Genomic DNA, 27,830 nt, shown 5'->3' on the forward strand with positions numbered 1-27,830 from the left:
CTGTGCAGGACGTTTGGCATTTGCCAGAGAACACCAAGATTGGCAAATTCGCCACTGGCGCCCTGTGCTCTTCACAGATGAAAGCAGGTTCACACTGAGCACGTGACAGACGTGACAGCATCTGGAGACGCAGTGGAGAACGTTCTGCTGCCTACAACATCCTCCAGCATGACTGGTTTGGCGGTGGGTCAGTCATGGTGTGGGGTGGCATTTCTTTAGGGGGCCGCACAGCCCTCCATGTGCTCGCCAGAGGTAGCCTGACTGCCATTAGGTACCGAGATGAGATCCTCAGACCCCTTGTGAGACCATATGCTGGTGCGGTTGGCCCTGGGTTCCTCCTAATGCAAGACAATGCTAGACCTCATGTGGCTGGAGTGTGTCAGCAGTTCCTGCAAGAGGAAGGCATTGATGTTATGGACTGGCCCGCCCGTTCCCCAGACCTGAATCCAATTGAGCACATCTGGGACATCATGTCTCGCTCCATCCACCAACGCCACATTGCACCACAGACTGTCCAGGAGTTGGCGGATGCTTTAGTCCAGGTCTGGGAGGAGATCCCTCAGGAGACCATCCGCCACCTCATCAGGAGCATGCCCAGGCGTTGTAGGGAGGTCATACAGGCACGTGGCGGCCACACACACTACTGAGCCTCATTTTGACTTGTTTTAAGGACATTACATCAAAGTTGGATCAGCCTGTAGTGTGGTTTTCCACTTTAATTTTGAGGGTGACTCCAAATCCAGACCTCCATGGGTTGATAAATTTGATTTCCATTGATAATTTTTGTGTGATTTTGTTGTCAGCACATTCAACTATGTAAAGAAAAAAGTATTTAATAAGATTATTTCATTCATTCAGATCTAGGATGTGTTGTTTAAGTGTTCCCTTTATTTTTTTGAGCAGTGTATAACACTTTGTGAATACAATCCCAGGTATCACTAAAGAGTAAGTACCACTAAGAGGGAGAAACAAAACAGACTAATGGCACCCTATTCCCTATATAGTGCACTACTTTTGGTCCCAAATGTCACCCTATTCCCTATATAGTGCACTACTTTTGACCAGGGCACTATGGCTAGTTTTTCGTTCTTTGTTTTTGTATGCTGACAATTAATAATTTGCTGCACTGCTCATCTCACAGTGGTCAGTAGTTTAATTCTGCAGAACTGACTAGATACCGACAAGATGACTGATGGATAACCTATAACCATGGCAGCTTCACATAGGCTATTCTGCTACAGTTGGTGGAAGACAAAAGGAATGATGAAGGTCACATGATGAATGAATCTCATAAGTGAAAAAACTAAAACGACTGACAGAATGGTTGTTCTAGGTCCCTAACATTGAGAGAGACCTGAAATAAGGCTGCTAACCGACACACAGGCCAAGGAGCCATACTCTGCCAGAGCAGAGCCCTTCTCAGATTTCCATTCTGAAGGGGGATTGGCTCAGACAAAGCTCTGCAGATGAATCAGAGTCCAGCCATTTCCAGGAGGGTGGGAGGGGCCACAAATAACTTGACCTATCAGAGACCCCCAGCCCCCTTCCCGAGTCTTGAAGAATAGCATGAATTGACCAGCCACTAGACGCTGATCTAGGGACAGTTTTTAGCAGTTCTCGCCCTAATGGAACAGGAAGTGTTTCCTCTCACTGACCAATGACCGAGTCAGTCTATATCTCACTGACCAATCACAGAGTCCAGCCACTTCCTGTATGCGAGGGCGAAGCGTCCCTGCTCGGGGGAGCGGCAGCCGTCCAGGACACTGGCTACGAAGCTGTGCTCTGAGGGCAGAGCAGGGGGACAGGGGCCAGGGGGACCCCTCTTCAGACGCTTGGTGTCGCGGGGGTCCGGGACACCGACATCCACCACGTCCACCTCCATGGCATCCTGACCCTGCCGAGCCTGTCCGTTCCTGCGCTGCACCCTGTCTAGACGCACACCTCCAGGGCAGGCTGTGTGAGGGTGGCTGCTCAGCCCAGTGTCGGTGTGGTTCGGCTGGGGAGACTCGCTGTCAAAGCCCTGGCCGTTGTGGTGGTCGTGGTCCCTCCTCCAGTTGTGCCACAGATAGAAGACGAGTCGCCTTGAGAAGATAGTGGTTATGAAATACCGCATGAGCATTGGACTAGAATCATGTTCATGTGATACAGTAGGCTACACTGCAAAGCCTTGTAGGTGATTTATTATTTATCTGTAGGGAATGTGAAGCTAAAAAAAAAACACTGTTTTTAAGGGGGAAAAGAGAAAAGATACAAAACTATGTAAGCTAAAAAACAATATCCTTTTTAATAAAGTATTTGAGGTGTAGTACAACTGCTGTGATGTAAAAAAAAAAATATATATATATTTAAAACCTAAGAGGTATATATCAGTCTCGCACAATCAACAAGGATATGAACACTGTTGCCATGGCACCCCTCACTTCTCCCTATCACAACAAAGCTGGTCAGGTATAAACACTTTCTACTGTGCAGCAGGTCTTCAGCCCAGGGGCAAAACATATATTCTCCTTCTCTCCCCCTCTCTCTCTGTTATCCCTCTCCCTTGCTCTCTCGTCTTAATCTCTCCCTCTCTTCTCGCTCCGTTCTCCCTCACTGTTCTTCCCCTCTAGAAGAATAAATAATGTTCCACAGCAAAACAACATCAATGTCATGATAACGGCCCACCAACACATCCCATCACATCACATCCACTCCTGAGAACATTGTCATGGTCTAACTGAGAATAAACATGATTGGCATAATAAAGCATTTGCCACCAATATTGAAGGTAGTGAGACAGTGTCTATGACTAAGGCTGGAGTTAGGCTACACCCTAGATAAAGCGACGTGGAGTTCCTGTATGCTCCTGCCTGTGATGCCAGAGCGTGTCAATATAAAATGTGTTCTGTGGTTGGCTAACATTGTAGTCCCAGGTTGAGTGACCGTAATATCAAAAGACACTTATAACTAACCCAAGATTTATCACTGGCGTAGTTTCCAATGGAAGCAAATTAAATAGTTCGTAGAACAAGCAAGGAGGTGGGCACAGCCATGCACGAGCTAGCGAGATCCTATTGGCGTGTTTTAGCATTTATTTGCACATTTCCATTAGGGAACGCCTACTCTGATGTGTGTGTGTGTGTGTGTGCAATAACTCAATTCACCCTTGCACTCCTTCTAAAAAATGCAATACTTTTCGTAACAGATTATAGTTTTGGGAACAGAAAATGGTATTGAGATCAAATGTTTGATTGATTACAAAATGTGCAGAATGCCGGCCAAGTTTTATCTAGCTCCATCTTCTCCCACTTCCCGCCACTGGACCATATTTGGTGGTGAGTCGAAGTTCTAAACGCATGCTTCAGATTTATACCCGTGACGTGTCTGGGTTTCCCTTTTTGTCTGTGGTGATATTGTCCTGTAGACTCGTACCTGTGACACCAGAGTGTCTCGTGTCCGGGGAAGGACTTGATGAGGTCAGTACATAGTTCCACCTCCTGGTGGAAGAGCTGGGGCACTGCCGGCACCGAAGCCAGGTCCTCTGGGGAGGGGGGAGAGGGGCAGGGGGCTGCTGCTGTGGCCTCTCCGTTGGCCTGGTGGTGGGGGTTGGCTGTGTGGGGGCTGTGGCTAGGGTTAGAGCTGGGCTGAGGATGGTAGTGCTGGGGAGAGGAGGAGGACAGGGACTGGCTGAGCTCCCTGACCAGGGCCTTGAGCAGGAACTGGCGGTAGTGGAAGCCACTGTGGTCCGACACGTGCATGGAGACCCACTGACGCATAGAGGAGAGCTCGTCATGGAGGACCTGGAAGGAGGAAAAATGAGGTCTTACAGCACAGCATTAACCATATGCATAACCATTCATCTCATGGTAAGTTCATCATCATGGGCGATTTCATTCACAGTTTCATTCACATGGGAGGTTTTTATAAGCGGAGGGCACAGCATTATACTGGAGCAGAATACAATAGCAACTTCACAGAAAAGAGAAGGAAATTAAAGATTACATTTGATGATATTTGGATGAAACCAGATCAAAGTATGATGACCAAATTATGAAAAATTACTGTTGCTTCTATATTGATAAAGTTTAATCATTTAGTTACTGGTCCACCATATCAAAACACTTGGATCAGGAGGTAGGATTATTAAGGAGATAGGGTGACATCACCCTAACTCTCTCATTTTAATACATCAATGGTAACATGATATTCTCTTACCTAATTTAAATAAGTACCGCTTTGTAACCAGCATCGGAGAAGGGCGTGGTTAGGGCCGTGGCGGTCATTACATTTTGTCAGCCAGTTATTGTAATGCATAAAACTGACCGTGAAATTAACATAAACATGTTTAGCATCTCCAGGTCTCCACTCATACAAGCCGCTGATGCGCACCTTTGGAACATCGACAATAAATAAAAATAAAAGTCTAAAAATCGATTTAATATCCAATATCACAATAAATCAATTTCAGAAGAACAGAATATGAGTTTGCCTACTGTATGTTGTTATCTGGCTACGCGCCATGCCGTAGGCTTGTTCATTTAGCTGACAAGATATGCTTTTAAGTCCTGTGCTATTATTTTATATTATATGATTTTATAGTAAGAAGAATATAACTGAATAAAATAGAAAGGATATTTTTGCCATTCCGGACCTAGTGCACATATAAAGTGGCTATGTTGAAAGTAAAAGTGATCATTTGAAACAGATCCTATATGCTAGATTTAGAGTTATTTGGCAACTTTAGTTGTGAATGATACAAACCTTGGAACATCTTAGAAATCAAAACATATATGGGCTGCATGATGCGACTACAGGCGACTGATGATTTCAGAAAGTTGAAAAAAAAAAGCTTGCCCATCTGCTCCTTGCCTCAGGCTGCAAAGCTGTTCTCTTATCAAATGATCACATTTTCACCTATCAGACTATTCTCAATGTAATCTTGTCTTTACTAATATGTAAAATCAGTTTTTGATTTAGAATGGCCCATTATCAAATGGACAGGATCAGGGGAAAAAGACGTCATCCGTATGTAATAGAATAGCACATGGAGGCCACTTTCCAGCCAGTTCATTTTCGATGATGCCGGGTAGGCTAATTCGGTTTAATAGCGAAGCATGTGCTAAATATGAGCAGCTGAGAAATGCTGGGATTCTCCTCTTTTTAGTGGGAACCATCAAAAGTCTGCTTACACACGGGACTGCATATAGAAACGTCTGGGCTTATAAGAGCACTTATTTCACTCCACACATCAACCACTGTTTCAGGAGCACGCTCTCGCTGCGCGACAGGTGATATTCCACCCAAACTCCGTATGCCATGGGCTCTCCAACCCTGTTCCTGCAGCTACCCAGTGCTTAATTTTGGGAAACCAAGTGAAATCTGTTCGGGAACATCGATAATAACGTTTTCGCAACTAAACATATTTCACTAAACTGTTGACAGCCCAGCTGCACACTCGAGAAAGGAATAAAGGAGAGAGAGGAGGAGATGGGAACGCACGGTGATGAGATATTCTGTATAGCTAAAAAGGTAAAGTGTCACTCAATTAATTATGATTTTTTTTTTTTTTAAATCCCTATGACTAGGCTATTCAAAATCAAATACAAATTCACTATAACTGTAGGCTAACTGTAAGCCACCCTGCACAATCAATTAACCAACAGCCTCTACTAGGCCTATACATTCTCTCCCAGATTCCTGGATAGAAATTTGAGTATATCATAAGCTTACCACTCCATCCAGTATGTATAATAATACAGTCCACCCTCAAAGGTGATTACTCAAATGTGTTTAATTTTGGAGTATAGGCTAGACCAATTATGTACCAAAGACATCTTAAATCAGTTTTGTTTTATGTTTTTCTGCCAGTGCGTAATATGCGGTAGGCTATGTATTGTAAAACAGCAAAATCATCATTTTAATTCAGGTTTTTCCAGGCTTGGGCCCATAAGCCTATGCACATCCCACAGGGGTATGAAAAAAAAAAAAAAAAGGTTGTGTATGCACTCACTAACTGTAAGTCGATCTGGATAAGAGCGTCTGCTAAATGACAAAAAATATATATATATATATACATACATAAGCTCTAGATGCGTATGGTTGTTTTGAAAAAGTGCTGTCCATTTCATTGTGTTAAGCTTTGAAACAACATCCACAACGACCATGTTTTCCACTCAGTTTCAACCTGCTGTTGAACTTCTTTCTTCAAATTGATCATCGCAGTGAGGTGAGTTTAAAAGCAGATACTGTGTTTGATGTGATTTTCAATTGCATTTGCCTTGATGTCAGACTGGTTAGAGGGACAATATAGTCCTGAGTACCAGGCCATTAGCTCTATATCCCTGGTCCTACCATAGCTCTATATCCCTGGTCCTACCATAGCTCTATATCCCTGGTCCTACCATAGCTCTATATCCCTGGTCCTACCATAGCTCTATATCCCTGGTCCTACCATAGCTCTATATCCCTGGTCCAACCATAGCTCTATATCCCTGGTCCAACCATAGCTCTATATCCCTGGTCCTACCATAGCTCTATATCCCTGGTCCAACCATAGCTCTATATCCCTGGTCCTACCATAGCTCTATATCCCTAGTCCTACCATAGCTCTATATCCCTGGTCCTACCATAGCTCTATATCCCTGGTTCTACCATAGCTCTATATCCCTGGTCCTACCATAGCTCTATATCCCTGGTCCAACCATAGCTCTATATCCCTGGTCCTACCATAGCTCTATATCCCTGGTCCAACCATAGCTCTATATCCCTGGTCCAACCATAGCTCTATATCCCTGGTCCTACCATAGCTCTATATCCCTGGTCCTACCATAGCTCTATATCCCTGGTCCTACCATAGCTCTATATCCCTGGTCCTACCATAGCTCTATATCCCTGGTCCTACCATAGCTCTATATCCCTGGTCCTACCATAGCTCTATATCCCTGGTCCAACCATAGCTCTATATCCCTAATCCAACCATAGCTCTATATCCCTGGTCCAACCATAGCTCTATATCCCTGGTCCTACCATAGCATCACTCCATATCCTGGGAATGCCACTGTGGCTTAAAAACAAGACTGGGATCCACAACAACAAAAAACTCTCCATACACCTTTAAATCCCTAGGGCTCAGTCCTTGGGGCTTGGCTGTCCCCAGATCAGTTCAATGGACCAGAAAGGTCCTATCCTCATGGTGAAAAAGCACAGTGACAGGCCAGAGAGATGAGGCGTGAGGCAGAGAGGCTGGAGACACTATAAACACTCCTGACTGACACAGAGTGGCCGGTCGGTCAGGATTCCCGACCTTCCTGGCAGTAGAAGACCTGCTAGCTGCCTGCCTGACTAGAACACAGAGAGGTTACATTGAAAGAGCTTTTGTTTTAACACAGACCATGTACAATTAACATAGGCTATATTTAAGAGGCAGAGAGAGAGAGAGAGAGAGAGAGAGAGAGGCAGAGAGAGAGAGAGGCAGAGACAGAGAGAGAGAGGCAGAGAGAGAGAGAGGCAGAGACAGAGAGAGAGAGGCAGAGAGAGAGAGAGGCAGAGAGAGAGGCAGAGAGAGAGCGAGAGGCAGAGAGAGAGAGAGAGAGGCAGAGAGAGAGAGGCAGAGAGAGAGAGAGAGAGAGAGAGAGAGAGAGAGAGAGAGGCAGAGAGAGAGAGAGAGAGAGAGAGAGAGAGGCAGAGAGAGAGAGAGAGAGAGGCAGAGAGAGAGAGAGAGAGAGAGAGAGAGAGGCAGAGAGAGAGAGAGAGAGGCAGAGAGAGAGAGAGAGAGAGGCAGAGAGAGAGAGAGAGAGAGAGGCAGAGAGAGAGAGAGAGAGGGAAGAGAGAGAGAGAGAGAGAGGCAGAGAGAGAGAGAGAGAGCAGAGAGAGAGAGAGAGGCAGAGAGAGCGAGAGAGAGAGAGAGAGAGAGAGGCAGAGAGAGAGGCAGAGAGAGAGAGAGAGAGAGAGGCAGAGAGAGAGAGAGAGAGGCAGAGAGAGAGAGAGAGAGGCAGAGAGAGAGAGAGAGAGGCAGAGAGAGAGAGAGAGAGAGGCAGAGAGAGAGAGAGAGAGGCAGAGAGAGAGAGAGAGGCAGAGAGAGAGAGAGAGAGGAGAGAGGCAGAGAGAGAGAGAGAGAGAGGCAGAGAGAGAGAGAGAGGCAGAGAGAGAGAGAGAGAGAGAGAGAGAGAGAGGCAGAGAGAGAGGCAGAGAGAGAGAGAGAGAGAGAGAGAGGCAGAGAGAGAGAGAGAGAGAGAGGCAGAGAGAGAGAGAGAGAGAGAGAGAGAGGCAGAGAGAGAGAGAGAGAGGCAGAGAGAGAGAGAGAGAGAGGCAGAGAGAGAGAGAGAGAGAGCAGAGAGAGAGAGAGAGAGAGAGAGAGAGAGGCAGAGAGAGAGAGAGAGAGGCAGAGAGAGAGAGAGAGAGAGAGAGCAGAGAGAGAGAGAGAGAGAGAGAGAGGCAGAGAGAGAGAGAGCAGAGAGAGAGAGAGAGAGAGAGAGAGAGAGAGAGGCAGAGAGAGAGAGAGAGGCAGAGAGAGAGAGAGAGAGAGAGGCAGAGAGAGAGAGAGAGAGAGAGGCAGAGAGAGAGAGAGAGAGAGAGAGAGAGAGAGAGGCAGAGAGAGAGAGGCAGAGAGAGAGGCAGAGACAGAGAGACAGAGAGACAGAGAGACAGAGAGACAGAGAGACAGAGAGACAGAGAGACAGAGAGACAGAGAGACAGAGAGACAGAGAGACAGAGAGACAGAGAGACAGAGAGACAGAGAGACAGAGAGACAGAGAGACAGAGAGAAAGAGAGAAAGAGACAGATGTAGAGCCCATCTCGTCCTACTCCTACCTTGAGGTTGCCCGGGGCCATGTTCTGCAGGACCCAAATACGGTGCGACCAGGCATTGTAGTTGCTAGGGTAACGGCCGGCGGCGTCGGCACACACCTTCATCTCGTCGTGTAGGACCCTGTGGAGGTGCTCACTCAGACGCATCCGATCTGCTGCGTCACGCCGATCACCGTCCCCCTGCTCCTTCCTGTCCGGCACGGGGGGAGAACACTCCCGTAACACCTGCTGTAGTATCCAGCGCCTGGAAACACGGGGGACATGTTAGAGACACGCACCACACGCACTTCAAACACCCTCGGCTGGCTCCCAAAACAACAGCCCTACACCCAGAACCAACCACAACCTAACCATCTGGTTCAACAACAGAGCTTGGACACAAAAACGACATGGATAACATCAATACAAGACAGCTTCTTCAGTGAAATATAAACTCCCGTGGCAACCAAAGTCTTCTCAGGCTGCTAAACCCTTTGCTGGTCAGATGGGGGGGTCATATGGGGTTAGGGCTGACCCCAATTACTCGACTCGTCGATTGTTTGGTCATAGGCTGTTGGTTTTTGCTTTGTCATTATGGGGTATTGTGTGTAGAAAACTAAAAGAAAAAGGCTGTAACTTAATGTGGAAAGGTCAAGGGGTCTGAATACTTTCCGAATGCACGGTGTGTGTGTGTGTGTGTATACACACACACACACACACACACACACACACACACAACCGGTCAAAAGTTTTAGAACACCTACTCATTCAAGGGTTTTTCTTTATTTTTTAAAACTATTTTCTACATTATAGAATAATAGTGAAGACATCAAAACTCTGAAATAACACATATGGAATCATGTAGTAACCAAAAAAGTGTTAAACAAATCAAAATAAAATTTATATTTGAGATTCTTCAAATAGCCACCCTTTGCTTTGATGACAGCTTTGCACACTCTTGGCATTCTCTCAAACAGCTTTATGAGGTAGTCACCTGGAATGCATTTCAATTAACAGGTGTGCCTAAAAGTCTATTTGTGGAATTTCTTTCCTTCTTAATGCGTATGAGGCAATCAGTTGTGTTGTGACAAGGTAGGGGTGGTATACAGAAGATAGCCCTATTTGGTAAAAGACCAAATCCATATTATGGCAAGAACAGCTCAAATAAGCAAAGAGAAACGACAGTCCATCATTACTTTAAGACATGAAGGTCAGTCAATACAGAACATTTCAAGAACTTTGAAAGTTTCTTCAAGTGCAAAGAAACCTCTACTAAAGGACACCAATAAGAAGAAGAGACTTGCTTGGGCCAAGGAACACGAGCAATGGACATTAGTCCGGTGGAAATTTGTCCTTTGGTCTGGAGTCCAATTTTGAGATTTTTGGTTCCAACCGCTGTGTCTTTGTGAGACGCGGTGTGGGTGAACGGATGATCTCCGCATGTGTATTTCCCACCGTAAAGCATGGAGGTGGTGGTGTTATGGTGTGGGGGTGCTTTGCTGGTGACACTGTCTGATTTATTTAGAATTCAAGGCATACTTAACCAGCATGGCTACCACAGCATTCTGCAGCGATACGCCATCCCATCTGGTTTGGGCTTAGTGGGACTATCATTTGTTTTTCAACAGGACAATGACCCAACACACTTCCAGGCTGTGTAAGGGCTATTTGACCAAGAAGGAGTGTGATGGAGTGCTGCATCAGATGACCTGGCCTCCACAATCACCCGACCTCAACCCAATTGTGATGGTTTGGGATGAGTTGGACCACAGAGTGAAGGAAAAGCCGCCAACAAGTGGTCAGCATATGTGGGAACTCCTTCAAGACTGATGGAAAAGTATTCCTCATGAAGCTGGTTGAGAGAATGCCAAGAGTGTGCAAAGCCGTCATCAAGGCAAAGGGTGGCTCATTTAAAGAAACTCAAATATAAAATATATTTTGATTTGTTTAACACTTTTTTTGGTTACTACATGATTCCATGTGTCATTTCATAGTTTTGATGAAATAAAAATAAAGAAGAACCCTAGAATGAGTAGGTGTGTCCAAACTTTTGACTGTTTTTTAATGGCACACGAGACACCTGTCTTATTCGTGCCCATCTCAGTGGACTAAACCATTGTGGAGGCCACGGGGATGGCACAGTCCAAGAAGAAGGGGAGTGTGGCTAAGATGCACAATGCACCTCTCTCTCCAGCACGTTCATTGTTTCATAACTTCATTGTGTGAATTGTTTGCGTTTGACTGTTAGGGTCTTATCAATTCCCCCATTACATGCATCACCAGTAGTACATTTACCGTTAATTCCTATAATTTCATTCCTATCATTGGTTACGATAATTTCTGTTAATGCATTCAATATATTATTCCAGTCTTACCGTTCTCATTGTCGGAGTGGACACTGTTTGCAGAGTGCACAACCTATGCTACACTTGTGAGAAACAAGTTTTGGTTTACTAACTGTAAGTCTGCTAAATGTCTAAAATGTAAAAATGTCATTCCATATACAAGTTGTCAATTTAGTCATTGTCTTTTGTTTGGAGCGCTCCTGTCAATGTTGAGTAAGGATCCGCTCCTTATTACGCATAGAAGTAGGCCTATAGGCTAACTGGCCTGCGCGCAAATGTAGGCGTATCAAATTTGGGGATCTGATAGTATTTCTGATTGTCTTAACTCACCACCATTAATGACCTGTGGAGCTTCTCAAAGAAACATTTTCTTCACCTCAAAACACCAAGTAAACAAAGTCTGTTTTTACATCCATTGAGATTGACCATAGTTTCTCAATGTATTTGAAAAATATTTCCAGCCCCGTTCGATAGCCACTCAACCTGAAAGGGAAAAATGTCATGCTCTGATAAAGTGGAAACCTCATTAAATAGGCCTACCTGATTACTTCTTATTCCTTGCGCAAAATAGCCTACACTGAGGGCCCAGAATATTTTACACAATGTTGCAACTGGACCCAAGTTAATAGTTGATACAATGTTTCAAGTTCGTTGCAGACAGACCTTGCGTAACCAATGCGCTTCATAGGATATTTATTTTTGTCTGGATATTTTCTACCTGCAGGCTGCAATGTTTTTATTTGTTGGCTTTATGGGCTAATTTTACATAGTTGGCATGGCAATAGAAGTTACTTTTTAGGTTTGTATCATTTTCATTTAGATTTGGATAGAATTTCAATTAAACCACATGACAATGATTTTGAGATACCAAAATGTGCATATGAAAACCATAACTGGTACACAGATCGGTAGAACTGGTAAGATAAATTGGCGACTCCTCATGTACCGGCAACTGCAAGTAAAGGCAGAATCTGCGAAAGCCAGTAGGAACATTTTACAATCTTACATTTTAATCATTTAGCAGACGATCTTATCCAGAGCGACTTACAGTTAGTGAGTGCATACATTATTTATTTTTAATTTTTCATACTGGCCCCCCGTGGGAATCGAACCCACAACCCTGGCGTTGCAAACGCCATGCTCTACCAACTGAGCTACATCCCTGCCGGCCCTTCCCTCCCCTACCCTGGACGACGCTGGGCCAATTGTGCGCCGCCCCATGGTTCTCCCGGTCGCGGCCGGCTACGACAGAGCCTGGATTCAAACCAGGATCTCTAGTGGCACAGCTAGCACTGCGATACAGTGCCTTAGACCACTGTGCCACTCGGGAGGCCGGGAGGAACGGGAGGAGGATGGTTATCTTGATCTTTGGACCCCTCGAGTAATATGTGTCTTATTTCATCAAACAGTCCGCTTAAAGCATCAGACAAGCTCATTGCATATATAGTTGATTCTATTAAAAAGACATCGGGTGTGTCTATATATGGAAAAATATACGTTTGAAGATTTCGACCAATTGATTAGTTGAAAGAACAGATTACTTTATATTTTTTGTCGGGGGACAGCCCTATTTGGGGTCATATCAGATCATGTCCTGTAAACACCATATATGGTCAAGTAGGAACCACCATTCACCGTGGTCATGGATATGTCCCAAATGGCACCCTATTCCCTATATAGCGCACTACTTTAGCCTGTCAAAAGTAGTGCACTATATAGGGAATAGGATGCAATTTGGGATGAAACCTATGTGTTCGTCCTCCATTACTATGACATAATAATCCCTGTTCTGTTCACATGCTACGGCTAGATCAGTGGTATTCAAACTTTTTCAGCGGGGACCCAATTTTTTTCCCCTCAAGAATTTCTGAGGACCCCATTTCTTTGGCAAATAAACATTCTCGCGACCCCACCCCAAATCTAACGACAACCTTAAAAATTGTACATTTTAATTTGATCAACAAATAACCTTCAATTCAATAGATTTCCATCTCTTATCAAAATGAAAAGAAACCAATAAATACATTTACTCGATAAGTTGTATTTTTCTAATTATCTTAAAAAAAAAAAAAATTGTATATTGTCCCATACAACTTTTAGTTTGAGTTTTTTGGGCGACCCCACTACAGATCCCGACATGGAATCCCACTGAGCTAGAGGTGTAAACACACTGCTGCTGGAATCCCCATCCGGAACCTCCTCTCCCCTCGCTAGCAGGCAGCACAATTCCCACACAAAAACAGCCATGCCATGACCTTGCATGGCACAGATGTTAGGGGGTAATATCTCTACTTCTCCTTCAACCTCCATCCTTCCCTCTCTTTTCTTCTCACCCTTCATCTTTCACCCTCTCCATCCCTCTCCCGCCCTCTCTCTCCCTCCTTTACCTCCCTCCCTCTCTCTTCCCTCCCTCCCCCTCTCTCTTCCCTCCCCTCTCTCTCTCTCTTCCCTCTCTCTCTCTTCCTCTCTCTCCCCCTCTCTCCCTTTCTCCTCCTCTCTCCCTTCCTCCCCCTCTCTCCCTTCCTCCCCCTCCAATAATCTGAATGAAACCCAGGCCAGGGCAGTGATGACCACGTGACCCTACTAATCTCCCAGGCTCCCTTGGGGCAGGCAGGGTGTCTATCTGATGGGATATGATTATACGGCCTCCCGGCAGGGAGTGAGGTTAAAACCTTGCTCCCGCTCGCTGGTAAACGGTGGGAAGTAGGCTGACCTGGTCCACTCTGTCTCTCAAAATAAATCTCTTAACTCATCGCTCTCACCCTCTTTCTGTGCCTACCTGTTTCTCTCGCTCTTTCTTATCCTCAGTTTTTCTCCACCCTCTTTCTCTCCATCACCCATCCCTCCCTCTCCCACTTACGAGCCCATTCCCAACAATGCAGAGTTAAAAAGTACGAAAATTGGCACAAAATAAAAACAACGGGTACGAGGTAATATGTACATGTAGGTAGCAGTAAAAGTGACTAGCCAATCAGGATAGATAAACAGAATAGTAGCATCGTGCGAAGAGGGTGAAAGAGTGTATGTGTGAGTGTGCGTGAGTGTGCGTGAGTGTGCGTGGCGTCAATATGCAATATAGGGTGTGTGTGTGTATGCATGTGTTGGAGTGTCAGTGTAGTATGTGTGTGTGTCGAGTACAGTGCAAGAGTGTGTTTGTGTGTATATACAGTGGGGAGAACAAGTATTTGATACACTGCCGATTTTGCAGGTTTTCCTACTTACAAAGCATGTAGGTCTGTAAAAATCCAGAAAATCACATTGTATGATTTTTAAGTAATTCATTTGCATTTTATTGCATGACATAAGTATTTGATACATCAGAAAAGCAGAACTTAATATTTTGTACAGAAACCTTTGTTTGCAATTACAGAGATCATACGTTTCCTGTAGGTCTTGACCAGGTTTGCACACACTGCAGCAGGGATTTTGGCTCACTACTCCATACAGACCTTCTCCAGATCCTTCAGGTTTCAGGGCTGTTGCTGGGCAATACAGACTTTCAGCTCCCTCCAATCCATCCTCCCCTCAATACGGTGCAGTCGTCCTGTCCCCTTTGCAGAAAAGCATCCCCAAAGAATGATGTTTCCACCTCCATGCTTCACGGTTGGGATGGTGTTCTTGGTGTTGTACTCATCCTTCTTCCTCCAAACACGGCGAGTGGAGTTTAGACCAAAAAGCTTTTTGTCTCATCAGACCACATGACCTTCTCCCATTCCTCCTCTGGATCATCCAGATGGTCATTGGCAAACTCCAGACGGGCCTGGACATGTGCTGGCTTGAGCAGGGGGACCTTGCGTGCGCTGCAGGATTTTAATCCATGACGGCGTAGTGTGTTACTAATGGTTTTCTTTGAGACTGTGGTCCCAGGATAAGAGCGTCTGCTAAATGACGTAAATGTAAATGTTTTGAGACTGTGGTCCCAGCTCTCTTCAGGTCATTGACCAGGTCCTGCCGTGTAGTTCTGGGATGATCCCTCACCTTCCTCATGATCATTGATGCCCCACGAGGTGAGATCTTGCATGGAGCCCCAGGCCGAGGGTGATTGACCGTCATCTTGAACTTCTTCCATTTTCTAATAATTGCGCCAACAGTTGTTGCCTTCTCACCAAGCTGCTTGCCTTTTGTCCTGTAGCCCATCCCAGCCTTGTGCAGGTCTACAATTTTATCCCTGATGTCCTTACACAGCTCTCTGGTCTTGGCCATTGTGGAGAGGTTGGAGTCTGTTTGATTGAGTGTGTGGACAGGTTTCTTTTATACCGGTAATGAGTTCAAACAGGTGCAGTTAATACAGGTAATGAGTGGAGAAGAGGAGGGCTTCTTAAAGAAAAACTAACAGGTCTGTGAGAGCTGGAATTCTTACTGTTTGGTAGGTGATCAAATACTTATGTCATGCAATAAAATGCAAATTAATTACTTAAAAATCATCCAATGTTATTTTCTGGATTTTTGTTTTAGATTCCGTCTCTCACAGTTGAAGTGTACCTATGATAAAAAGTACAGACCTCTACATGCTTTGTAAGTAGGAAAACCTGCAAAGTATCAAATACTTGTTCTCCCCACTGTGTGTATATATATATATATATATATACATACACACACAGTATCAGTCAAAAGTTTGGACACACCTATTCATTCAAAGGTTTTTCTTTATATTTATGTGCGTGAGTGAGTGAGAATATTTACAGTGGAACCTATAAATGCTATCAGTTTAGAGGCACTAAAGTACACTACATTACCAAAAGTCAAAAGTATGTAGACACACGGGGACATTGCCATGCTGAAACAGGAAAGGGCCTTCCCCAAACTGATGCCACAAAGTCGGGAGCACAGCATCATCTACAATGCCATTGTATGCTGTAGCGATAAGATTTCTCATCACTGGAACTAAGGAGCCTAGCCCGAACCATGAAAAACAGCCCCAGACCATTATTCCTCCTCCACCAAACTTTACAGTTGGCACTATGCATTGGGGCAGGTAGCGTTCTCCTGGCATCCGCCAAAACCAGATTCGTCCATCGGACTGCCAGATGGTGAAGCGTGATTCATCACTCCAGAGAACGCGTTTCCACTGCTCCACAGTCCAATGGCGGCGAGCTTTACACCACTCCAGCCGACACTTGGCATTGTGCATGGTGATCTTAGGCTTGTGTGCGGCTGCTTGGCCATGGAAACCCATTTCATGAGCTCCCGACGAACAGTTATTGTGCTGACGTTGCTTCCAGAGGCAGTTTGGAACTCGGTAGTGAGTGTTGCAATCAAGGACAGGTGATTTTTACGTGATATGGGCTTCAGCACTCGGCGGTCCCGTTCGGTGAGATTGTGTGGCCTACCGCTTTGCGGCTGAGCCGTTGTTGCCCCTAGACGTTTTCACTTCACAATAACAGCACTTACAGTTGACCGGGGCAGCTCTAGCAGGGCACAAATCTGACGAACTGACTTCTTGTAACGGAGGCATCCTATGACGGTGCCACATTGAAAGCCACTGAGCTCTTCAGTAAGGCCATTCTACTGCCAATGTTTGTCTATGGAGATTGCATGGCTGTGTGCTCGATTTTATACACCTGTCAGCAACGGGTGTGGCTGAAATAGCCAAATCCACTAATTTGAAGGGGTGTCCACATACTTTTGAATATATAGTGTATTTTGGTCCACTGGCGACGAGACGTGCATCGTAAAAATCGTCACAGTTGCTAGGGCTGGGAATTGCCAGGGACCTCAGGATTCCATATCACGATAATTATGTATTGCGATTCTACGACTCTATATGTATTGCTATTTGATACTGTGATTTTAATGCGATTCGATGTTCCAAACATATTGCTCACCGTAAGCTGAAAACAAATAGCTTTGTTTTGGTGCAGTTACAACCAACTAGCGCAAAACTAATATTGCGATATCGTCAAAACGATACGACATATCGTCAGAAATACCATCCCGATATGTAACTGTATCGCCTTTTCCATCCAATCCCTAACAGTTACAGTTTAATATTTAAAAACTAACGTGAACCCCCCCCCACGACCAGTCCTACCTGTGTATCCATGTCTCAGGGCTCTTGGGGAACTTGGTGAGGGCCAGTTTTCCCAGGTACAGGTCTCTCTCTGGACTCAGTGCTCCACATTGCAGCAGTTCCTTCCTGCCAGAGCAGAACAGACAGAGGAACTATTCAATGACTATCTCAATGCTCCTGATGTGAATATTTTGTTACTGCATTGTAGTTTTGTGTATGCTATTTGCATACTTGTGTTTGTTTTAAGAAACACTCCACAAAATAACTTTCCAAAATAACTGATCAATTCTCTTTCTCTCACATACACGCCTCAAAGAGGGTTAGGAGCTCGATGACAGAAAAAGAGTCTAGTCAAAAAAACAAAAACTCACAGACTAAATACACCATGGCAACGCTGCTGCCTGAGGTTATATTCTCTGTTTGGGGAAGAAGGCCTTGGTTTAATCCAATTCAACAGGCACAGGTTAGGTCGTGACCTTGACAGTTGGATACGGCATTTGGTATGACAGAATGATTTGACCAGGGTGTTGTCTTTGAAGGGAGGACCTGTGTCTTAACGGTGTTGGTCCACTCTGCACTCAGGGGGAAGACTAAGCTGAGCTGATTGGTTCAGGGCAGTAGACGGTGTTGGGAGTCAGGGCAATGTGTTAAAGAAAATGTCATCAACAGAACAACAGGTTTGGAGACACCAACACACACAGGGACGGATTCCCAGACACAGATTAAGCCTCGACTAAAAACCATTCTCTGTTGATATTCTCCATTGAGCCTGCTTTTTAGTCCAGGACTAGGTTTAGTCTGTGTCCAGGAAACCGGCCCAGAGTCACAAACCCTTAAAATACCTCCCTGTAATGTTCTTCAATCCAAGTCCTGGAGACCAACACAGGGTGTGTGTGCAGGTTTATATGCCAACCCAGCACTAAAACACATTGATGACTAGTGATTAGCTGAATGGGGTGTGTTAGTGCCGAGTTCGAACAAAAGCTCTCCAGGAAGGTTGAATAACACTGCCATTATATATGTTAAACCTCTGTAGCGCATATGTGGTCCTCTGTGGTCCTCTGTAGCTCAGCTGGTAGAGCACGGCGCTTGTAACGCCAAGGTAGTGGGTTTGATCCCCGGGACCACCCATACACAAAAATGTATGCACGCATGACTGTAAGTCGCTTTGGATAAAAGCGTCTGCTAAATGGCATATTAAATTAAAATTTATATGGTTAAAATATGATATTTAGCTCCATCTCCTGGCCAAAACTGTAAGCACAAGTTGAAGGTATCACGTGTAATAGGGTACAAACAGCTGGATTTTAAAACAGCTGCTTCACGTCTCGCATCCCCTTGATATAAATGAACTGCACTTATGAACTCGAACTCACTGATGAGGATAACTGCCTGAAACAAGAATCAACTACCAAGTCAAACATCGAGGCCAGGCTAGTCTGGTCAAAGGAAGTCTACTGTGACATCATTAACATTTTAGTCATTTAGCAGAAGCTCTTATCCAGAGCGACGTACTTTTATTTATTTTTTATTTTTTTCATACTGGCCACCCGTGGGAATCGAACCCACAACTCTGGCGTTGCAAGCGCCATGCTCTACCAACTGAGCTACACAGGGCCCATATTTCTATGAAAGAGCAGCAGAGAGAGAGAAGCAGGTCACAGGCCAGCAGGACACAGTGACTGGATCTCATACAGAACCCTAATAACCAACAGAGCTGGGCTGGGTCGAGAGAGGCTGGGTCGAGAGGCTGGGTCGAGAGAGGCTGGGTCGAGAGAGGCTGAGTCCCAAATGGCATCCTGTTCCCTACAAAAGTAGTACACTATATAGGGAATAGGGTGCCATTTGGCAACCAGAAACCTAAAGCAGGGAAGAGAGAGGCCGCTGCTAGTCTCTGATGATAACGATGGGCCATATCTGGGTCAGTACCATGCATTGCCTTGTCAGATTCTGACTGTAGTACGACTATAGATCAGATCACTCAACTTGATTTTTCACCAAGTCTCCTGTTTAATTAATTAATTTAATTAATTATTAATATTAATATGCCATTTAGCAGACGCTTTTATCCAAAGCGACTTACAGTCATGCGTGCATACATTTTTGTGGACTTGTTTACGTCAATGAATGATTTACACGATACTCTTGAGTTGAGCAGATTGATCTAAACTCAATCAGGCAGAAACTAATCCAGACTATAGCTGCCCAAGATATGATAGCTCCAGCATCTAAAGGCTTGTGCGGGGGGATGAGACCACTGTGAAATAAGACATAATTCCTGAGAGGATCATAAAACCTTTTTTGCATATAGTAATTCAGAATTCACCCTGTCCAGACACAAGTTACCACAGAGATCATACATCCATATAGATAGCATCAGAGGACAAGTTTCAGATAGAAACCAGACATGGATATATAGTATTATTTTGTCACAATAGTCAGTCCTCTGGATACTTTAACAGAGAGATCCATTTTGGCCCCTCAGAGGGGGAAGGGCGTACTGACCCTTAGGAGTCGTCTTGGCAGTTATTTCAAAACGTATAAGTCCATTATAATTTCTACATACTTTCTATCTAGTTTTACATGTTGAAGAGAGGCCTGGAGTGTTTACCCCAAAATAATAATCCCCCCCCCCCAAAAAAAACCCAATTTTTACTCAAACCTCCCGTATGTTGCCCACCCCTGGTATAGCCAATGGGGAGTGAGAGGATGGAGTGGGTCTATTTAGAGGGCTTTTTCTTGTGTGTTCAATGTGGCCACAACATATACACATCATAGCCTTTACACAACCCAGAGCCGGAGTTCTTACCTGACATTCCAAGCAGTGGTGAAGTCTGGGTTGAGCAGCAGCAGAGTGCAGGTGATGTCTACCAGAGCTGGAAGAGGGAGAGACAGAGACAGGTCAGAATATATCAACTGATTATTTAAAAAACAAGTAAAGCCATCTATAAATGCCCATTTTGTTTGGTACAATAAATTATTTCAGTCCAAAATGATAACGACAGGATTTTGCCACCTCCCCAAAAGTTAATGTATATGACTTAGACCACAACTTCATCCTTTCTCTAGAAACCAATGTTTTAGGCATAGCCCTTCAGAGTACAGTAACCCTTCCTATCTACAGCGCACAGTAACCCTTCCCATCTACAGCGCACAGTAACCCTTCCCATCTACAGCGCACAGTAACCCTTCCCATCTACAGCGCACAGTAACCCTTCCTATCTACAGCGCACAGTAACCCTTCCTATCTACAGCGCACAGTAACCCTTCCTATCTACAGCGCACAGTAACCCTTCCCATCTACAGCGCACAGTAACCCTTCCCATCTAGAGCGCACAGTAACCCTTCCCATCTAGAGCGCACAGTAACCCTTCCCATCTAGAGCGCACAGTAACCCTTCCCATCTACAGCGCACAGTAACCCTTCCCATCTAGAGCGCACAGTAACCCTTCCCATCTAGAGCGCACAGTAACCCTTCCCATCTAGAGCGCACAGTAACCCTTCCCATCTAGAGCGCACAGTAACCCTTCCCATCTAGAGCGCACAGTAACCCTTCCCATCTAGAGCGCACAGTAACCCTTCCTATCTACAGCGCACAGTAACCCTTCCTATCTACAGCGCACAGTAACCCTTCCTATCTACAGCGCACAGTAACCCTTCCCATCTACAGCGCACAGTAACCCTTCCCATCTAGAGCGCACAGTAACCCTTCCCATCTAGAGCGCACAGTAACCCTTCCCATCTAGAGCGCACAGTAACCCTTCCCATCTACAGCGCACAGTAACCCTTCCCATCTACAGCGCACAGTAACCCTTCCCATCTAGAGCGCACAGTAACCCTTCCCATCTAGAGCGCACAGTAACCCTTCCCATCTAGAGCGCACAGTAACCCTTCCCATCTAGAGCGCACAGTAACCCTTCCCATCTAGAGCGCACAGTAACCCTTCCCATCTAGAGCGCACAGTAACCCTTCCCATCTAGAGCGCACAGTAACCCTTCCCATCTACAGCGCACAGTAACCCTTCCCATCTAGAGCGCACAGTAACCCTTCCCATCTACAGAGCACAGTAACCCTTCCTATCTACAGCGCACAGTAACCCTTCCCATCTAGAGCGCACAGTAACCCTTCCTATCTACAGAGTACAGTAACCCTTCCCATCTACAGCGCACAGTAACCCTTCCTATCTACAGAGTACAGTAACCCTTCCCATCTACAGCGCACAGTAACCCTTCCCATCTACAGCGCACAGTAACCCTTCCTATCTACAGCGCACAGTAACCCTTCCTATCTACAGCGCACAGTAACCCTTCCCATCTACAGCGCACAGTAACCCTTCCCATCTACAGCGCACAGTAACCCTTCCCATCTACAGCGCACAGTAACCCTTCCTACAGAGTACAGTAACCCTTCCCATCTACAGCGCACAGTAACCCTTCCCATCTACAGCGCACAGTAACCCTTCCCATCTACAGCGCACAGTAACCCTTCCCATCTACAGCGCACAGTAACCCTTCCTATCTACAGCGCACAGTAACCCTTCCCATCTACAGAGTACAGTAACCCTTCCCATCTACAGCGCACAGTAACCCTTCCTATCTACAGCGCACAGTAACCCTTCCTATCTACAGAGTACAGTAACCCTTCCTATCTACAGAGTACAGTAACCCTTCCCATCTACAGCGCACAGTAACCCTTCCCATCTACAGAGTACAGTAACCCTTCCCATCTACAGCGCACAGTAACCCTTCCCATCTACAGCGCACAGTAACCCTTCCTATCTACAGCGCACAGTAACCCTTCCTATCTACAGCGCACAGTAACCCTTCCTATCTACAGCGCACAGTAACCCTTCCTATCTACAGCGCACAGTAACCCTTCCCATCTACAGCGCACAGTAACCCTTCCCATCTACAGCGCACAGTAACCCTTCCTATCTACAGCGCACAGTAACCCTTCCCATCTACAGAGTACAGTAACCCTTCCCATCTACAGCGCACAGTAACCCTTCCCATCTACAGCGCACAGTAACCCTTCCCATCTACAGCGCACAGTAACCCTTCCTATCTACAGCGCACAGTAACCCTTCCTATCTACAGCGCACAGTAACCCTTCCTATCTACAGCGCACAGTAACCCTTCCCATCTACAGAGCACAGTAACCCTTCCTATCTACAGAGCACAGTAACCCTTCCCATCTACAGCGCACAGTAACCCTTCCTATCTACAGAGCACAGTAACCCTTCCCATCTACAGCGCACAGTAACCCTTCCTATCTACAGCGCACAGTAACCCTTCCCATCTACAGCGCACAGTAACCCTTCCCATCTACAGCGCACAGTAACCCTTCCCATCTACAGCGCACAGTAACCCTTCCTATCTACAGAGCACAGTAACCCTTCCCATCTACAGAGCACAGTAACCCTTCCCATCTACAGAGCACAGTAACCCTTCCCATCTACAGCGCACAGTAACCCTTCCCATCTACAGAGTACAGTAACCCTTCCTATCTACAGAGCACAGTAACCCTTCCTATCTACAGCGTACAGTAACCCTTCCCATCTACAGCGCACAGTAACCCTTCCCATCTACAGCGAGTCCCAAAGCCAGCAGCTGTACAGAAGGTGTTACATTCCCTGTCCTAAAAGCAGCAGGTATGAAAATGTGTTGATGCCATCTCCTGCCGTTGTGCCCTTGAGCAAGACACTTAACCTTGAACTGTTCCAGAGGGTAAAGCTGCATCATGGCGGACCTGTGCTTCCAACCCCCTCGGGGGAAATGTGTGTGTGTGTGTGTCTCTCTCGGAGGGGGGTTGGATTAAAAGCAAAAATACATTTCTGTGGACTGTTAGGAAACTGGACAATAAAGTATTCTCCTTCTTACCTTCCCTGTCCAGCCACTGTTTGCGCTGCCTGTAGAGCACTAGCTTGTTGTGGACGTAGGGGAGCAGGAAGTTGACACACCAGCTCTCCACCCCCAGCTTGTTCTCTACCAGCATGATGGGGCTGCGGTTATACCTGACCTCTGGACACGGGATCAGACCTATCTCATCACTGGGAGAGGGAGGGGGGAGGGAGAGAGGGAGAGAGGGAGGGAGGGAGGGAGGGAGGGAGGGAGGGAGGGAGGGAGGGAGAGAGTGTAAAAACCTGCATGCTCATTGCTCTAACACTACAAGGACATAAACACTCCACTCTCCGCAGGATCGGCAGAAATCGGATGTTTCCAGTTTTCAGGGATACAGTATTTCAACTTACCTTCCGTTTCCCCTGAAAAACTGTTGTGGGGACTCTGCTCAGGCGTCTTTTTATGCCTGCTACTTTAAAACACACATGCATGTGCTCACTCACACGCACAGTAAAAACATTTTGACCAGCACACACAGCAATAAGGAGCAACAACCTCCACCCCAGTCTAATGGACAGGCTTTATTCACTGTCTGGGGTAGGGTTGTATCTAGCTCAAACAGGTCTCTAGTTGAAGGAGCTTTTAGATGCCCGACATAACACTGGTCTGGACGGGGGACAAGCCTCTTTCAGATGCCCAACATATCACTGGTCTGGACGGGGGACAAGCCTCTTTTAGATGCCCAACATATCACTGGTCTGGACGGGGGACAAGCCTCTTTCAGATGCCCAACATAACACTGGTCTGGACGGGGGACAAGCCTCTTTCAGATGCCCAACATATCACTGGTCTGGACGGGGGACAAGCCTCTTTCAGATGCCCAACATAACACTGGTCTGGACGGGGGACAAGCCTCTTTCAGATGCCCAACATATCACTGGTCTGGACGGGGGACAAGCCTCTTTCAGATGCCCAACATAACACTGGTCTGGACGGGGGACAAGCCTCTTTCAGATGCCCAACATAACACTGGTCTGGACGGGGGACAAGCCTTGTAGAGACCTAGTTTGCACACATGCATCTCCAGAGAGTCTACGCCGTGAGCACACAGCAGAACAGGTTTGGCTTAAACTGCGGCACAAGTCCCTTTCGCAGTAGGGTCATGTATAGTACGCAAAACGTCACAAATAGAACTTAAGTGATTCCTAATTCTATGTGCTAGAGAGGAATGTTCCACAATGTTGTTATGCTGAACACAGCCCAGCTCTGGCACATGCTGAGGGGGACACAGGAGAAGGGTGGGATGTTAACTGAGGGTGTGTGTGTGTGTGTGTAGTCTAAGTATGCATCAGCATGAGTCAGGTCAGTGTTAGCAAACACACACACAGCCATTCTCAAAGCATTGCACAGGTCACTTACAATAACACCGGAGGGATGGAGAAGCCTATGCGACATTATACACACTGACACTACAAATCAAGCTTAGATGTTTGTTATTTGCCTCTTAACTTTACCTTATAAAGTAGAAATGTAGGTTAATCAATCAGACAAGTTCAGGCATGGTCTGACAATGTTCTAATTTTGATAATAATAAATTATAACAATTATTTGGTGGGTGCTAAGGTACTTGCTGATATTTGTCCTATTTCATGTACAAGTGTGTATTAATAAGCATGTGTGAATTGGAAATGTGTTTTCTGCATATCCCAACTCTCCCTGAGACACTCTTGGAGAGTGGCAGACCTGGCTCAAGAGAAGACAGGCTATGTGCACACTGCCCACAAAATGAGGTGGAAACTGAGCAGCACTTCCTATCCTCCTGCCAAATGTATGACCATATTAGAGACACATATTTCCCTCAGATTACACAGATCCACAAAGAATTTAAAAACAAATCAAATTTGGATAGACTCCCATATCTATTGGGTGAAATACCACAGTGTGCCATCACAGCAGCAAGATTTGTGACCTGTTGCCACAAGAAAAGGGCAACCAGTGAAGAACAAACACCATTGTAAATACAACCCATATTTATTTATTTTCCCTTTTGTAGTTTAACTATTTGCAGATCGTTACAACACTGTATATAGACATAATGACATTTGAAATGTCTTCAATCTTTTGGAACTTTTGTGTAATGTTTACTGTTCATTTTTATTGTTTATTTCACTTTGGTTTATTATCTATTACACTTGCTTTGGCAATGTAAAAGTATGTTTCCCATGCCAATAAAGCCCCTTGAATTGAATTCAGTGGGGTCACAGCCAAGGTCTGGATAAAATAACTGATATGTGCATCAAATGAAAAGTTATCTTTCCGTTGTGCCGTGTACAGCAGCAGTATTTTATATCTTTCTTTGAAATATTTGTATAGGCTCGTTATAATGAGCTCTGAGCTGGCTGTCAAAACTCAAGGAGATGCAAATGAAAGAGAAAAGATCTGGAATGTTCAACATCAAAGTTAAAGCATTCACACCCTGTTCTTAAATGAGTTACAGAATGTAGGCCAGTTCTAATTTAGAACACTCAGTCAAGGACGCTTCTACACAGAAGCTTGTTACATTCCAGTTCTATTCTGCATTCTACACTCTGCATTATACACTCTACATCAGAGTTCCCCAACTGGCGGCCAGCTGGTAATTTTATTTGGCCCCCAAGTTGTCTGAGCAAAAACAATAAAAAGTATATATATATATAGTACCAGTCAGAAGTTTGGAAACACCTACTCATTCAAGGGTTTTTATTTATTTTTACTATTTTCAACATTGTAGAATAATAGTGAAGACATCAAAACTATGAACTAACACATATGGAATCACGTAGTAACCAAAAAAGTGTTAAACAAATCAAAAGATATGTTATATTTGAGATTCTTCAAAGTAGCCACCCTTTGCGCACTCTTGGCATTCTCTCAACCAGTTTCATGAGGTAGTCACCTGGAATCCATTTCAATTCACAGGTGTGCCTTGTTAAAAGTTAATTTGAGGAATTTATTTCCTTCTTAATGCGTTTGAGCCAATCAGTTGTGTTGTGACAAGGTAGGGGGGTATACAGAAGATAGCCCTATTTGGTAAAAGACCAAGTCCATATTATGGCAAGAACAGCTCAAATAAGCAAAGAGAAACAACAGTCCGTCATTACTTTAAGACATGAAGGTCAGTCAATCCGGACTTTGAAAGTTTCTTCAAGTGCAGTCGCAAAAACCATCAAGCGCTATGATGAAACTGGCTCTCATGAGGACCGCCACAGGAAAGGAAGACATTGTTACCTCTGCTGCAGAGGATAAGTTCATTAAAGTTACCAGCCTCAGAAATTGCAGCCCAAATAAATGCTTCACAGAGATCAAGTAACAGACACATCTCAACATCAACTGTTCAGGGGAGACTGCGTGAATCAGGCCTTCATGGTCTAATTGCTGCAAAGAAACCACTACTAAAAGGACACCAATAAGAAGAAGAGACTTGCTTTGGTGAAACGCGAGCAATGGACATTAGACCGGTGGAAATTTGATGAGATTTTTGGTTCCAACCGCTGTGTCTTTGTGAGACGCAGAGTAGGTGAACGGATGACCTTCGCATGTGTGGTTCCCACTGTGAAGCATGGAGGTGGTGGTGTGATGGTGCTTTGCTGGTGACACTGTCTGTGATTTATTTGGAATTCAAGGCACCTTTAACCAGCATGGCTACCACAGCATTCTGCAGCGATACGCCATCCCATCTGGTTTGCGCTTAGTGGGACTATCATTTATTTTTCAACAGGACAATGATCCACCCGACCACAACCCAATTGAGATGGTTTGGAATGAGTTGGACCGCAGAATGAAGGAAAAGCAGCCAACAAGTGCTCAGTATATGTGAGTATACTCCTTCAAGACTGTTGGAAAAGCATTCCAGGTGATGCTGGTTGAGAGAATGCCAAGCATGTGCAAAGCTGTCATCAAAGCAAAGGGTGGCTACTTTGAAGAATATAAAATATAAAATATATTTTGATTTGTTTAACACTTTTTTTGGGTTACTACATGATTCCATGTGTTATTTCATAGTTTTGATATCTTCACTATTATTCTACAATGTAGAAAATAGTAATAATAAAGAAAAACCCTTGAATGAGTAGGTGTGTCCAAACTTTTGACTGGTACTGTATATTTTATTTTTTTCATTGTTGGACATAGACTGTAAAAACACCACGAAAAATGATTTAGAGTCTGGAAATCTGTTCCCAAGTAATCCCAGGACTGAGTTTGGGAAACCCTGACTAACTAACCTGCTATGACATGGCATGTGAGAGTCGCAAGCCGAGGAATGTGTGACTCTTCCAACATTATTCGGCTGACTTGTATATGGTGAAAACAAGCGCTTTCTGCTAACGTTACTTGGCTAATGAATAGCTACTGTAGATAGCTAACTACCTAAGTTGCAAACAAATTCCGCAGCAAAGTCAAATATATTTCCTCTGCGATTTGTGGCTCAATGTAAGCAAAGACACTAGCTATCTACCTTGCTATTTTTGCAAGCCTATGCTGCCCTGGCTAGCCTTTTATCCTGCTAGCTAGCTGACCAACAATCTGTGATGGCTAACGTTAGTTAGCTTCTAGCTAGAATAATAATGCAGCTAGCTAATGTAATGATATAGCTTGTTAGCGCACCATGCAATGATTCCTTTGATGTTATATTGTAGCTAGCTAATCGTAGTCATTATCTTCGATAAAGTGGATATACGTACATATTGGGGTTTCTCTTGAAGGCGTTATTGATATCTTTTACAACTCTCTGGACCAACACCTCCACCTCGTTCTCCGACTCTGCCATTTTTGTGCACTGATGACGTCAACGAATTATCTCAATTTCATCCGGGTCATTAAAAATGAACACA

At 45.0% G+C, this 27,830-nt stretch overlaps 1 protein-coding gene across 1 annotated transcript; it reads right to left on the reverse strand.

Annotated features, from left to right (window-relative positions):
• Positions 1–868: 868 nt before the first annotated feature.
• On the reverse strand, positions 869–27,828 carry LOC121530719 (protein prenyltransferase alpha subunit repeat-containing protein 1). The gene is made up of 7 exons (XM_041835905.1): positions 27,681–27,828; positions 22,999–23,168; positions 19,929–19,995; positions 17,141–17,245; positions 8,789–9,029; positions 3,412–3,779; positions 869–2,081 (listed from the first exon to the last, which is right to left on the reverse strand). Exons 1-7 carry the CDS (start codon positions 27,764–27,766, stop codon positions 1,679–1,681), a joined length of 1,440 nt encoding a protein of 479 aa, XP_041691839.1. The 5' UTR covers positions 27,767–27,828; the 3' UTR covers positions 869–1,678.
• Positions 27,829–27,830: the final 2 nt, after the last annotated feature.

This window comes from Coregonus clupeaformis, chromosome 18 (genome assembly GCF_020615455.1).
Source record: "Coregonus clupeaformis isolate EN_2021a chromosome 18, ASM2061545v1, whole genome shotgun sequence".
NCBI classification, from domain to species: Eukaryota; Metazoa; Chordata; class Actinopteri; order Salmoniformes; family Salmonidae; genus Coregonus; species Coregonus clupeaformis.

What these genes read in the sequence shown, in the direction of transcription:
- LOC121530719 (XM_041835905.1), bottom strand. Translation starts at nt 27,766, where the DNA reads ATGGCAGAGTCGGAGAACGAGGTGGAGGTGTTGGTCCAGAGAGTTGTA. An exon ending in TTCAAGAGAAACCCCAATAT is followed by an intron (nt 23,169 to 27,680) that starts GTACGTATATCC and finishes TCCCTCTCCCAG; the next exon opens with TGATGAGATAGGTCTGATCC. An exon ending in GAGACACTCTGGTGTCACAG is followed by an intron (nt 2,082 to 3,411) that starts GTACGAGTCTAC and finishes TATCTTCTCAAG; the next exon opens with GCGACTCGTCTTCTATCTGT.